Here is a 13,558-nt window from a genome sequence, read left to right as displayed (position 1 = left end):
TAGTTTAGAAACCCTATAGTAACCATCTGCTTTGCGGCGAGGGCTCCACTGCTAAGGTCATTAAATATCTCAACGAGCTCATTCCTGGCTGGGGGGTGCCTGTTCCTCTTAGGGTTGCCAAGTCCAATTCAAGAAATATCTGGGGACTTTGAGGGTGGAGCCAAGAGACATTGGGGGTGGAGCCAAGATCAAGGCTGTGACAAGCATCATTGAACTCCAAAGGGAGTTCTGGCCATCACATTGAAAGGGACGGCACACCTTTTCCAATGCCTTCCTTCCATAGGAAATAATGAAGGATAGGGGCACCTTCTTTTTGGGCTCATAAAATTGGACCCCCTGGTCCAATCTTTCTGAAACTTGGGGGGGTATTTTGGGGAGAGGCACTAGATGCTATACTGAAAATTTGGTGCCTCTACCCCCAAAAACAGCCCCCCCGGAGCCCCAGATACCCGCTGATCAATTCTCCATGATTTTCTATGGGAATAAATCTTCACAGGGAATAATAGAGTTCCCAGAAGACATTTCCCTCCCCTCCCCCCGCTTTCTGACGACCCTGAAGCGGGGGGAGGGTCTCCAAACCGGGGGGATCCCCTGCCCCCACCTGGGGATTGGCAACCCTAGTTCCTCTGCCTCCCTGGCTTTCCCCAAAGCCCCCTCACCTACACCTTTCCTCCGCCCACCATCACGTGCACCTCCCAAGCCGCTCACTAACCCCAGCCGTGCAGCCTCACCGCGCAAACCCTTTACCAGCCCCGTCCAGCAGCGGCTCGCCCAACTCTTAAGCCGGCTTCCCTCCTACCGCGCTGAGGCAGCTGAGAAAGAAACACCCCCAGAGCGCATGCGTACAACTACAGTCATCAAAACCCCTATCCGAGACTGCAGCCGCCTTCCGTTGGCGTGACTGGAGCCGCCCTGCCAACCCGCTTCTCTACACCGATTGGTTCTTCTCTAAGAGTACAGGATAAGAGGGGGGGAAAGTGAGAAACGCGACAGGATTGACACGCGACGGCCGCCGTAGCGGAAATAGGTGGACTGCGCGTGCGCGAAGCGATGTGTGGACGGCTGTTTGAGATCGCATTTGGTGTTGCAAGAAGGGAGGAGGAAGTCATCCGTCTTTCGCAGGGGAAAGACGCTTAGTGGCTTCTGTCCGCCGCCCTTCAGTAATGCTGAGCCTTTAAACCACTAAGTTTGGTTGTTAGGAAGTAAGACTTGCTGAAGTTTAATATTGGGTTTTGCACGTTTTAAGATTGGGTTGAAGCTAAGCTGTTTTTCTCCAGTCCAGGGGCCATCCTTCTCAGGCCAGCTATATCCCCTCTGCATCCCCAGTTCTCAATGCACCGTCGTGTGGTCGCACCCTTTCTTCGGGTTTAGATCGTAGGTTGGTTAGGCAATAATCATCTTTCTTGCCTTCAGGGAGCTGCGTGCCTTATCACTTGGACTGTCCTCCGAATCTTTAGATGAATTGTAAAGCTCTCAGCCCGTCTTTAGACTTCAGATTGGGCATATTCCCTCTGTTGCGAGGAGGGCATCCGCTTTATTCAGGAGGAAAAGTAAGAAAGGGTTTGTATTTTTAACTTTGTGCTCTTATTATCAGCAGTGCAATCCTAAACTGAGTAATACCCTTCTAAATCAGTTTAAATCAATGAGGTTAGACAGGTGTAACTGTTTAGAATTGTACTGTAAGTAGAGTCCTGTACTTGACCCAAACAAATGCATACATGCCATAATATAAAACTATTAAACATATGACTTTAACTATGGTTTCATCCACATGATTATTTCTGCCTCTAGCAAGGGTCTGCACACCCATCCTCCAGTTCCTCTGGTGTTGGATGTTTCATGGTGGGAACCACCTATCAGCAACAAGCCTCTCTGGATGAGAGCTTTGCCCACGCCTGGAACATGGCGTGGGTGCCACATTGGGGAATGGTGCTGAGAAAACCCACAGATTTTATGCCAAAAGAGCCACATGTGGCTTTTGAGACACTGAGTACTATTGCATAGGGTATGAAAATGTGTTGCTTTGTTTGAAAAATCATAAGCTAGAGGATAAGAACATAAGAGAAGCCATGTTGGATCAGGCCAACGGCCCATCAAGTCCAACACTCTGTGTCACACAGTGGCAAAAAATTTTATATACACACATACACTGTGGCTAATAGCCACTGATGGACCTGTGCTCCATATTTTTATCTAAACCCTTCTTGAAGGTGGCTATACTTGTGGCCGCCACCACCTCCTGTGGCAGTGAATTCCACATGTTAATCACCCTTTGGGTGAAGAAGTACTTCCTTTCAGATGTCAGATGAAATTTAATAGACTTTTTTTTAAAAAATGGGAATTCAGTTTTGTGCAGGAGATTATTAGCTTATAGAACTTTCTTCCATAGGGCATTGCGACTGACAATGTAATTGCATTGAAAGCAGCCAGTTCAGTAAATAACATCCTTAGTTTGAATGCATGTTGAAGATGTATTCCTGCAATTAGTGTTTGAAGTAGCCAGTGTTTAACCAAAGTGAGTGTGGAATACCAAACTGTATGGCTCATGAGCTTGGCCTCATTTGTAGTTTCATGACTCTCGCACTGTATTTGTTCATTCTTTGTAATCTGTGCTCTGAAGAAATAAAGAGCAAAGGAAAAGTGTACAGTAAATAACTAAAGGTGTTTTTTTTAAAGGAAAAAGTTTTGCATTAGTTCTAGTGCCTTCAGATGTGATCTATGTTTATTTTGTCAAATAATTTCTACTAACTTATCCTATTGTTTCAGGCTTGTGACTATGAGGATTAACCAAAATACTGTATTGCAGGGGAAGAGAGTGACTTTGGTACCGTACACTTCTGCTCATGTACCAAGGTAGGAAACAGATCCTCTCCCCTCGCGCACATACACACTCACACAAATAGTAGCTTGACTTAGTAGGTGAAATGCTGTTTCCCAATTTTAAACATTCAGGGGGTAAAATATTCTTTTCTATTGAGAAAAGAACATACAGGGATAAATTGTTCTTGCTCACTAAGCTCAGGGTACCTGTAACTGTCCAGATCAAGATTGAATTAATGGGATATGTAGAAAATAAGGAGAGAAAGAGCTGTTGTAGAATTTTAAATAATAGGGGGGTTTTTTGCATATAATATACAGAAAGTAGATATTGTTTCCAGTTAATATTAAGATGAGCGAATGACTCCATAGGATATCCAGCTTTGAAACCTTCGCAGGTAGGTAGCATCACAGTATAAGAAGAGAGGGGAAACTGGTAACATTTAGATTCTAAATGAATGATGAAGTATGTTGTTGGGTTGTACACACACAAGTATAAGATTAGATTACTCATAAGCAGTAAAGTGGAGGATTCTGGCAATGGTGGAGATGTGCCCTGGAGCCTTGTTAATGGCTGTCGGAAACGAATGGGAAGGAAGTCTTCTGCTGAAACATGATAGAGCAGTGCCTGGCACCCTCTGTCCCTGTTTCACCGTCATTTGTATTGATTTTGTAATCCTGGAAACTGCTTCCGAAAGAGCAGTTTTGGCTAAAAAGCGAGATAAAAATATAACATAATATAAAATGTTGGGAACTGACTTTTGTACAAAGAGACGTATATTTTGCAAGGCATCGGTATGTTTCTATCACTTATTTCAAGCCTCTGTAAAATTTCTAGATAAACTAACTTATTGGGAAGTGGAGCAAGGTTTATAGTCATTGTGTGATCCTTACAGACTGACGTTTATATGCATACGTGAGTTGAAGATAGGTGAGTTCACCAGCTTACTTCCCACATATATAGTGTGATGATCCGAAAGGGCATGTTTTCTTTCTTGTTTTTTTCCCCCTGCTAGATACCATGAGTGGATGAAATCAGAAGAGCTACAACGCCTGACTGCATCTGAGCCACTAAGCCTGGAACAGGAATATGACATGCAGCGCAGCTGGCAAGAGGATACAGACAGTGAGGCTTTTTGAATATTTTCCAGGGCTTGAGAATGGAGTATTGAGCCCTATGCATTGTTAAGTGCAACTTAAGGTTGTATCTGAGAACCACACAAGACAAATGTGTGTGAACGGGTGGGGGTGTGTGTGTGTGAACTTTGCACAATAAAGTTTCATGATGTGTGAACTTTTCATGATAAAGTTGAGCAGCTTCTCAGCACAGTGTGGCGACGCCGGTTTTCCTGTTCGTATTGTGTTAACATTGGCTGTAGCTTTACTTTTAGGAATTGCTGAGACAAAATTATGTCATCTACAGGTGTCCAATAATCAAACGACACCCAGACATGTCAACCATAATTACTTTCAGTAGGACTGGCACACTGGTCAGTTGATTGGTCAGATATTAGGTTGACTGCCTATCATCTAACCACAGAAGAATTCTAAGATGCCAAAAATGCTACCAAGCCTGCAGCAACTTATCTTTTTAAAAAAAATTGTCATATTTAGCAAGGGCATCAGTGAGGCCCACTTGTCCACTAGTCTTGCACTAGCCAAGTACAGCCCTAGCAGCTCAGTAAACCCTCTGCTTTTTTCCTTCTATAACCGCAGACAACTCTGAACAGAACCAGAGCTATTTAAAAGTCACTTGTTTCAAAATAGAAGTTAACTGTTTGCTTTTGTACCGTAATTAAGTTTGAAATTTGTTGATTACTGAAATATTGTTTTCATTGTTCATGTTTTAGAACTACTGCACTGATCAAATGCCAAACCCTAATCAGCAGTAAGATAACTTTTTCAAAATCACTTCTGGATAATCTAGAAGTTGTGCTCCTTGGAGCATTTTGACACAGATGCTTTGGGAAAGCAGTGTAAAATCTTTCTTGTATATAGTTGTAGCTGAGAGACACAGTTGATCCTTAGCGTCTGCATCCATATGCTATTGTGTTTATATGGTAATGTATAGATTGTGGGGTGGGTGGGGAATCTAGTGAATAGCAGATTATTTTATTGTATGGTTGTACATGGGGAGGGACGGTGGCTCAGTGGTAGAGCATCTGCTTGGGAAGCAGAAGGTCCCAGGTTCAATCCCTGGCATCTCCAAAAAAGGGTCCAGGCAAATAGGTGTGAAAAACCTCTGCTCGAGACCCTGGAGAGCTGCTGCCAGTCTGAGTAGACAATACTGACTTTGATAGACCAAGGGTCTGATTCAGTATAAGGCAGCTTCATATGTTCATTAAGACCTATATCTTTGGCTTATAGCAGGTGGAGCTGGTTGCTTGGTACCAATTGTATCGAGGGATCCATAATTCTAGTTTGGCTTAATAGCCTGGTTATCTGTGGTTACCACTCACCCTGTTCCTTGCACATCCTAGAAAACTTGGGATAGAGGTTTGTCTACATGCTTAGATTTGTAGCAAGTGACTCACTTCTCTGACTCTTTTTGAAGCCCTGCTGTAAACAAGATGAGCCCCGACCCCTCTGAAATTCTTTTTTTTCCTCAAAGGATTCTGGGAAAGGGTGAGGTCTCACTTATCACATCATTGGATCTCCTGCTTTATTTTCCCAGAATGCACATTTATAATACTTGATACAGAGAAGTGGTCCAGGCAGTCAGTCACTGAGGAAGACTGTATGGTGGGAGATGTAAATTTGTTCCTCACAGACTCTGAAGATCCAACACTGGGAGAGATTGAAGTCATGATTGGAGGTAAACTAGTACTTAAGTTATTTGTTTCTTCTTCTGCACTCTGATGCTAAGGCACTTAGAAAAGGTGTTCAAAATCATCTGTTTTAATAATCAGGATCAGGCAGCTATGGCTGAAGCCAGCCAAAATACAAGTGGGTTATGTACAGGCATGTGTCTTATGCATGCGTTTGTGGCACTGCAGTTTCAACATGCCTTACAAGCCATCCTTAGGCACTTAGTGCAGACTTCTTCCCAGAGTCCAGCAGTTGTCAGATTTTATATTTGTCCTCCTTAAGTTTTCAGAAGCTAAGCATAGAGCACCATCAGCTGATGTACTGTCTCATGATCGTTAGAAGAAGAAGATGATGATATTGGATTTATATCCCGCCCTCCACTCCGAAGAGTCTCAGAGCGGCTCACAATCTCCTTTTGCTTCCTCCCCCACAACAGACACCCTGTGAGGTGGGTGGGGCTGGAGAGGGCTCACACAGCAGCTGCCTTTTCAAGGACAACCTCTGCCAGAGCTATGGCTGACCCAAGGCCATTCCAGCAGGTGCAAGTGGAGGAGTGGGGAATCAAACCCAGTTCTCCCAGATAAGAGTCCACGCACTTCACCACTACACCAAACTGGCTCTCTGAGACCTTTCCTGAGCTCTACCTAGCCTATCTCATAGGGCTGCTGAGGATACAGTGGCAGGGGCTAAGGATGATGTATAACCTTGAGCTCCCTGAAAGAAGAGAGAAATCTTTTTATTTCTGCTTCTCTCTTGTCCTCCTCCACAACAGCCTCAGGGCGAGTCACAACATTCTTAAAACTATACAAAATTTAAAATAAACATACAACAGTGAAACAGTTTTAAACAGTTTACACATAGAAACTTTAAGAGGCACTAGCTAAATAACGTACTGAACAGGATGAGGTTCCCATTTCAATGTAGCTTCAGATCTAACCCGTTCAGGAGAAGCGGGTGGGTGAGTAAGCAGCTAAAACGGACTGTAGTGCTGCTGGCAGAACTAAGCTAAGCAGGGCAGAGCAGGCCATTGCGATTGAATTGCTGTCACCTCGACCATAGGCCTGGTGGAACATCTGTTTTACAGGCCCTGCAGAATTGTAGTAAATCCCACAGGGCCCGGATCTCTCTAGGGAGGGCATGGCCAAGGCTTGGCAGACATCTGTGGGGCCAGGGACAACCAATAGATGTTGAACCAAAGAGTGCAGGGCCCTTTGGGAGCTGTATAGAGAGACTGTCTTGCGGATGTGTTGGTCTCAATCCACATAGGGCTTTAAATGTAAGAACCAAGAGCTTGATATTGATCTGGAATTCAACTGGGAGCCAGTGCAGCTGGTGAAGCACCAGATGTACATGTGCTCTTGGGTGTGTACCTGTACAGACTCATGCCACCGCATTTTGGGCCAGCTGCAGTTTCCAGAGCACGCTCGTCTTACACACAGCCATCTACCTAAGTACCTTGGCATTATGCTGGACAGGACCTTGAACCATAAACATGACCTTACCAATGTAGCAGCAAAAATATGCTCATGAAAAAAGCATTATGTGGTACAACTTGGGGTGTGTCTGCTACAACACCTAGGTTCACAGCTTTGGGTCCGATGTACTGTGGAATATGGTGCGACAGCTTGGCTCAGCAGCCCCCCTAAGGTAGCCCTGCACAGAGCAAGTTACAGTAATCCAGCCTGGAGGTGTCCGTTGTACTGATCACTGTAGCTAGGTCATGGGAAGGGTAGGAGACCAGTTGCTTGACCTGCCACAGGCGGAAGAATGCAGGTCTTACAGCTGCTGAGTCCTGGGCCTCAACGGAAAGTGAGGTATCCAGGATCACACTCAAGCTTTTTACCACTGCCACAGGCATTAGTAGTGCCTTGACCAGTGTTGGGAGCTGGAGATAAAACTGTAATAGATAAGGTGCCTTTTCCTAGTCTAAGCAAAAGTATCTGTGAGAATGAGAGATTCCCGTTCTCAGCAGACCTAGAAACTGTTAAAAGCTTTGTTAGCTAGCATCCGTGGAGAACTGGAGTCGCTGGTTTACAAAGCTTTTGCTTGACTGCAAATCACTTTGCTAGCAAGCAGCTGAGGGAGTTGGGCACTACCCTGGTGAGTCACTTGGCTGGAATGAGTGACTCAGGCAGCAAGTTAACCAGTTACCAGTTAATAAAGTTTTTATTATTATTTGTTCTTGCTTTCAGAGGCCAGCTACCGTGGCAGAGGTTTTGGTAAGGAAGCCACTCAGATCATGATGTCCTATGGTAAGGATTGTGGTGTTGGTGTATATAATAGGGAGCAATAAAAGCGGGATCATTCTTGGCTGCTGTATATTTGCGAAGGAGGGAATAAGCAGAAAATCCAGGAATTTGTACCATCACTCATGGCAGAATATAGGGAATTCTACAAAACGCTTGCTTTTTTTTTTTCAAGTTGCAGATTCAAGTTGCAACTTCTTTAAAAGCTTTACAAATCGTATGTATGAAAGTTCCAGTTGTTTATTTAGGCTGTCTTCTAAATCCATTCATCTTTTCTTATTGTAATTCCAGTGACAATTCCCTTCCCTTCCTTCAGCTGTGTTTCTAGTCCAGTGTCCATTCCCTTCCTTTATACAAAGTTGGAAGTAAATGTCAGACTGCTATCTGGAACAACCAACTTTAAATCCCCATTGTTATCTGGAAGCTCATTGTGTTTCCTTGGGCCAAGTAATGAATATGTCAGATATCAAGTTATAGTACAGAAGTTGTCCTTAAGTCTACAAAGCAATGCCGGAAATGTTTCAGTCCTGGACTTCAGCAACTTCAAATCAACATACAGGACCTCAATTTCTCATTTGTAGGATGTAGTCTTTAAAAAAAACCACTCAGCCTACTGCCATAATGTAAAGAGTATTTCACCTAATTCAACACACACCCCTCAAAAAAAAAAAAACCTTCTCACACCATAAAACCAAATCAAAGTTCAATGGTCTAAAGCGGGGGTGGCCAAACTAGCTTGGGAGCTGTATGTGGCTCTCAAAGCCCTCACTGCCCTGTCAGCCAGCATGGAGAAAGCATTTGTCTCTTTAAATCCCTTCTCCAAGTCTAGCTAGCCTGAAGTTTGGATAATGCATTTAAAGTTGCTTTCTTTCTACCTCTCCTTCCCTTCCCCCCCCATCTATTTTTCCTTCCTTCCCTCCCTCGCTCAAACATCTGATGCTCATGCCTTGCAGCTCCCAAACATCTGACATTCTATGTGGCTCCTACATTAATCAAGTTTGGCCACCCCTGGTCTAAAGATACGTTCTCAGTGTATTGATAAGCAGCTGACAATCAGCCAGCACATGCAAATCCTAAGAACAACTCATTAATTAAACTTAAAGCAGCTTTACTAATGCTGTTGGCTGCTAAATATATCATAATGGTACTCAGGGGCAAGGGAGCCATCTGTGGCTCTTCAGAGCAACGTTCCCCAATGTGGTACTCCATGTTTCAGGAGAGTGAACAAGACCACTCCCCAGTGTGGAAACAGCTGTTGCTGGAAAGTCTGAAGCGTGGATAAGCTGCTAAGCTTAGCAGGGAGCTTCATGCCGGGGATGGAAGTAAACAGCTATTCCTCTCCATCTTTTTTAAAAAGGAGCCATGGCAACATAGTGACAGCTTCCTTCCTTTTTTGCCCCCTTTTTTAAAAAATGAAAGGGGTGGGACAAAAAGGAATAATGGGAAGGGTGAGTTGAAGCAACCAGGAAGTTATGCAGAACTTCAGGTGTTGGGCAGGAGCTAACTAGCCACAAAGAGAAACAATTAATGCAGAACCCATACAGCAGAGCCTGAAAAGAGAAGATGCAGGGAACTAGAGGCAAACTTCTAATGTAGAAATGCTCTGAGTGACTGAACATTATAACAATCTGTGTATCAGATTTCTGCATTCCCAGTAAGTTTCTAGCCCCTTTCATTGCTGAGATATGCCTTCCCTATTTTTCCTACTTTAAAAAAAATTGCAAGCTGAGAGTTCAGAGAAACATATACAGGTGGAGGAGGAGGGAAATGGCTACGAGAGGGATGGGGGCAGGGGAAATGGCTATCGTGGGCGAGACCAGGAAAATCCAAAGTTTTCCACCTGCATGAGAGCTACCCAGATTTTGCTGCAATCCCTCCTGAAAGTTCACAGCAAAGCAGGTTTGGGAAAGATCAGAGAAAAGCAGGGAAATCTGGGATGCACAAACCACACCACAATGCTATGGGAAAGCATAAAAATTAAACCCTTTCCAACAGCATTGGACAAAGGGGCAAATAACCTGTGTGGAAATTGTCAAAGAAACAAGCAAGACCTGGAACAAAAAATATCTATTCACACATCTGCATGATTTTGTGGTTTCTGTTTACAGACTGAAATTTTGATTTATTTTTTTTAGATGTCTTGTTAATACTACCTGTATAAGAAGCTATGGGGTTTCATTTGCTTGTGAATGTTATTCATAGCGTGATTTATAGGTGAGGGATGGCTTTATTTCTAATCTTTTTGTCTTGTAGGAATAATATCCCTGGGACTTGTCACCTTTGAGGCTAAAATAGGATTAGACAACAAAGCCAGTATCAGCATGTTCAAAAAGCTTCATTTTAAGGAGGTGCGACAGTTAATTGCCTTGCCCACTGCATGCAGAATGGTATTTGTTCCAGAAAATGAGTTAATTTGGATTGTGTTCTGTATTGTCTAGGTGGGCGTAAACAGTGTCTTCCAAGAAGTTACTCTCCGACTAAAGGTGGATGAACAAGAGAGAGAATGGTTGCTTGAGCAAACCAGCCATGTGGATGAAAAAAAATACAATATCGTAAAACTAGAGAATCAGGCTTGTGATTGCTGATAGCATTTCTGGATGCATGGGCTTCCTAACTCTCCCTAGGCCGGATTTCAAAGCATCAGTGACATTTGAAAACGCTATGAAACTGTACTGGATCAGAATTCAAGTTCTCCTGCTACCCTCCATACCCCCAACATCCAGTTTCATTGCAATGAACCATTTCTTATTTATTTATTTATTCTATTATTTGTATCCCGCCCTTCCCATAAAAATGGCTCAGGGCGGCTCACAGCAAACAATAAAACAGTTTAAATTATTATTATATTTTATTATATATATAAACCTTTAAAAGTTTAAAAAACATAAAAAGCATTTTTAAAAGCATTTAAAAAACATAAAAACCTTAACATCTTAACATCAAATCTATACAGTATCTATACAGTATCTTAACATCAAGTCTATACAGAAGTCTAATAAGCTGCATTTATTTCCAGTCAGGTGTAAGCTAGCCGGAAGAGGGTTGTCTTGCAGGCCCTGCGGAACTGAGCAAGGTCCCGCAGGGCCCTCACCTCTTCCGGCAGCTGGTTCCACCATGTAGGGGCCATTATGGAAAAGGCGCTGTCTCGGGTTGTCTTAAGACGAACTTCCTTAGGCCCGGGGATGGTGAGAAGGTTTTGAGTCCCAGACCTCAGTACTCTCTGGGGAACATGTGGGGAGAGACGGTCTTAGTTGGGAAAAAAATCCTTCATAATTAAAACTGAGGACATTCAACAATTGTTTACAGTGCAGACACCATTTTACATTGTTTTTTGTGACTCTCTTAGGCCTAAATTCTCCTGTCCTGCATAAAGACTATGCTTAAAGTACATCAGTGTGTCTTTGTATGCACACCAAAACAAAAAAAAAAACACCCCACATCTGAGCCATTTTTTCATTTCAAGAGTCAATAAATAGTTCTGAAAACAGAAGCTTTTTTTGGGGGGGGTGTTGCTTTATATTTGCAGCTCTCCAGCAGTGATGCTTCAGTGAACTCCTGAGGAACAAAATGGGAGACAAAGAAAGCACAGAGGACTCAGACAGTGGGTTGGAACCAGTGGAGGGTTTCGTGTCAGAGGACTGGATTTTTGACAGTTCTCTCTCTATGGTAGACCTTTCAGTTCTGTTCAGCAGGAAGGGATGTCCCCTCAGGAACAGCATTTCAGAACCATTGGGGACTACAGCAAGAGCAGGGAGGCAAAACAGTTGTGCTCCATTGATAGAAATGTTCCATCAGTGGAAATCTTCAGTGGATCAAAGCCAGGGAATGTAGGCAGGAGGGGCCGAAATCTTCAGGTGTTCCCTGTCTTTACCAAAGGCCTGGAGGAACAACTTTGTTTTACAGGCCCTGTGAAATTGCATTAAATCCCACAGGGCCCTGAAGTGAGAGCATGTTCCACCAGGTCGAGGCCAGGGCAGAGAACGCCCTGCTGGGCGAAGCTAAACGGAAATGGCTATAACTATATAGCCTAGGCTCAATGCTGTGTGTAAATTTTACAATAAAGGAATTAAATATTAAGTCTTATCTTTATTTTATATTTTACAATAGGATCATAATATATGTTAACTAGTTATATATAACACAAACTCAAACTGATCACGAAAGCCCATGGTACCCACGAGGAAATATGGGAACAAAAAGTCCTTTTCCCACATGGAAATGTCCCAGTTTGCTATTGACTACAATGACCCCATAGGGCATAATGGTCTGGAGAAGGGTGCTAACTGTCAGCAAAGGGGTTCCTTGAAGTTCCAAAATGATCAGACTTGTCTTTGTTTAAAAGAAAGTTTCATTTATTGATTACAACAATGTTGCTCTCTACAAGGACTAGTTGAAACTGATAACGGCTAGCTGGGATCAGTTGGCATTTATGGGGACACATCAAAGAATAGGGGGTTTAAATCACTTCTCATAATAAAACCTACACGTTGCTTTCTCTGTAACGCTTTCACACGCCTGGCTTCTCTCTCACATAAACAAACTGCATCCTCCTCCCGACGGTGTCCTTGTCCTGCCAGCAGGCGCCTGAGAAACGGGCCGTGCATTCCGCACTTCAAAGACCTTGCTGGCCTTTTGGCGCTACAATCCCCTCTCTCACTCCCCCCCTGGACTCTATGCATTTTATCATGACACTGGGGTTAGTAAGGCAGGGATTTACTAGGGTTAGTTAGCAGTAAAAAAAATTTCAAAAACTGTTTACTTCAATGGAACACAATGCTGACGCTAACAGGTTGGCACTGGTTGGGTTCTGCTGCTGGACTGAAAGCCCACCCTCCTTCCCTCGGTTTCTACTTCAGAGATTCTCAGATTTTACCTTGGTCCTTTTGGGTTTTGGCACTATCGCAGTCACAATGGTTCTGCAGGGCACATTGCACTGGTTCTGTTGCTGGCCTTGAAAACATGCCCCTTCCCCACACTTCCCTTTCTACTGCAGAGATTCTCTGGAAGAATCTGCTGGGCTTGCATGCCTGCCTTGCTTTCCCCCCACAATGAGAAACCATGGATGGGGGTATCTTCTTTGGATGCTCAGCTGCTGAGCACACATTGGAGAACCACATTCAGCTGAACATTTGCCCAAATAAAACCTTATTCGGGTATCTATTTGGCTTGTCTGCCAAATGCAAACCCCTAGTTTGGACCCTTCAGTAGCACTGCAGATAGAGATTCTGACTCGGTGAGCTCTTAGCCTAGTCAAAGCAGATTCTGAGAAGTTCTTGGTAACCCTAGCTTGAGTTCTTAAAGCAAGTGTACCTTCTCCACTGGAAGGCTTTTTCTGTCCCTTTTTGATAAGTCTCTTCCAGGCTGGTCTCCAATTGGCATATCCTCCAACAGTTTGAGGATCCCATTGATGTGGCCAGGGGATCATTAACTGCAGATAGGAGGTGCTCCAGGTAAAAGCCCATGTTTCATGAATCACAGGCAGAACTCTCACTTGCACAGCAGAAGTTAATGCCAGGAGAAAGTTTGGAGTTTCCAGAAGACTGGAAAATCAAAAAGTCCATCCCTTCAAATTTCCACCTTGTAATGGAACTGAAAAACAAGGGGAATCAAAGTCTGCTATGCTTTCAATGACAAATGCCTATTCCTTGGATGAAGAACACAGGAGCAGCAGTGCTTATTTACAGGTT

The 13,558-nt window shown here is 43.7% G+C and overlaps 1 protein-coding gene across 3 annotated transcripts; it reads left to right on the top strand.

Moving 5' to 3' along the window:
- The first annotated feature begins 706 nt into the window (after positions 1-706).
- Positions 707-11,948, top strand: NAT9 (N-acetyltransferase 9 (putative)). 3 transcript variants are annotated; one of them, XM_060251928.1, is made up of 7 exons: positions 707-954; positions 2,767-2,853; positions 3,834-3,943; positions 5,492-5,632; positions 7,818-7,877; positions 10,125-10,219; positions 10,310-11,948. In XM_060251928.1, exons 2-7 carry the CDS (start codon positions 2,777-2,779, stop codon positions 10,454-10,456), a joined length of 630 nt encoding a protein of 209 aa, XP_060107911.1. In that variant the 5' UTR covers positions 707-954; positions 2,767-2,776; the 3' UTR covers positions 10,457-11,948. The 3 variants fall into 3 exon arrangements, with proteins under 3 accessions (XP_060107911.1, XP_060107909.1, XP_060107910.1); XM_060251926.1 differs by having other exon boundaries at positions 887-1,202; XM_060251927.1 differs by lacking the exon at positions 707-954 and adding an exon at positions 1,139-1,160.
- Positions 11,949-13,558: the final 1,610 nt, after the last annotated feature.

Source organism: Heteronotia binoei, chromosome 13 (assembly GCF_032191835.1).
Source record: "Heteronotia binoei isolate CCM8104 ecotype False Entrance Well chromosome 13, APGP_CSIRO_Hbin_v1, whole genome shotgun sequence".
In the NCBI taxonomy this organism is placed as follows: Eukaryota; Metazoa; Chordata; class Lepidosauria; order Squamata; family Gekkonidae; genus Heteronotia; species Heteronotia binoei.
This window is presented reverse-complemented; position numbering and strand designations above follow the sequence as displayed.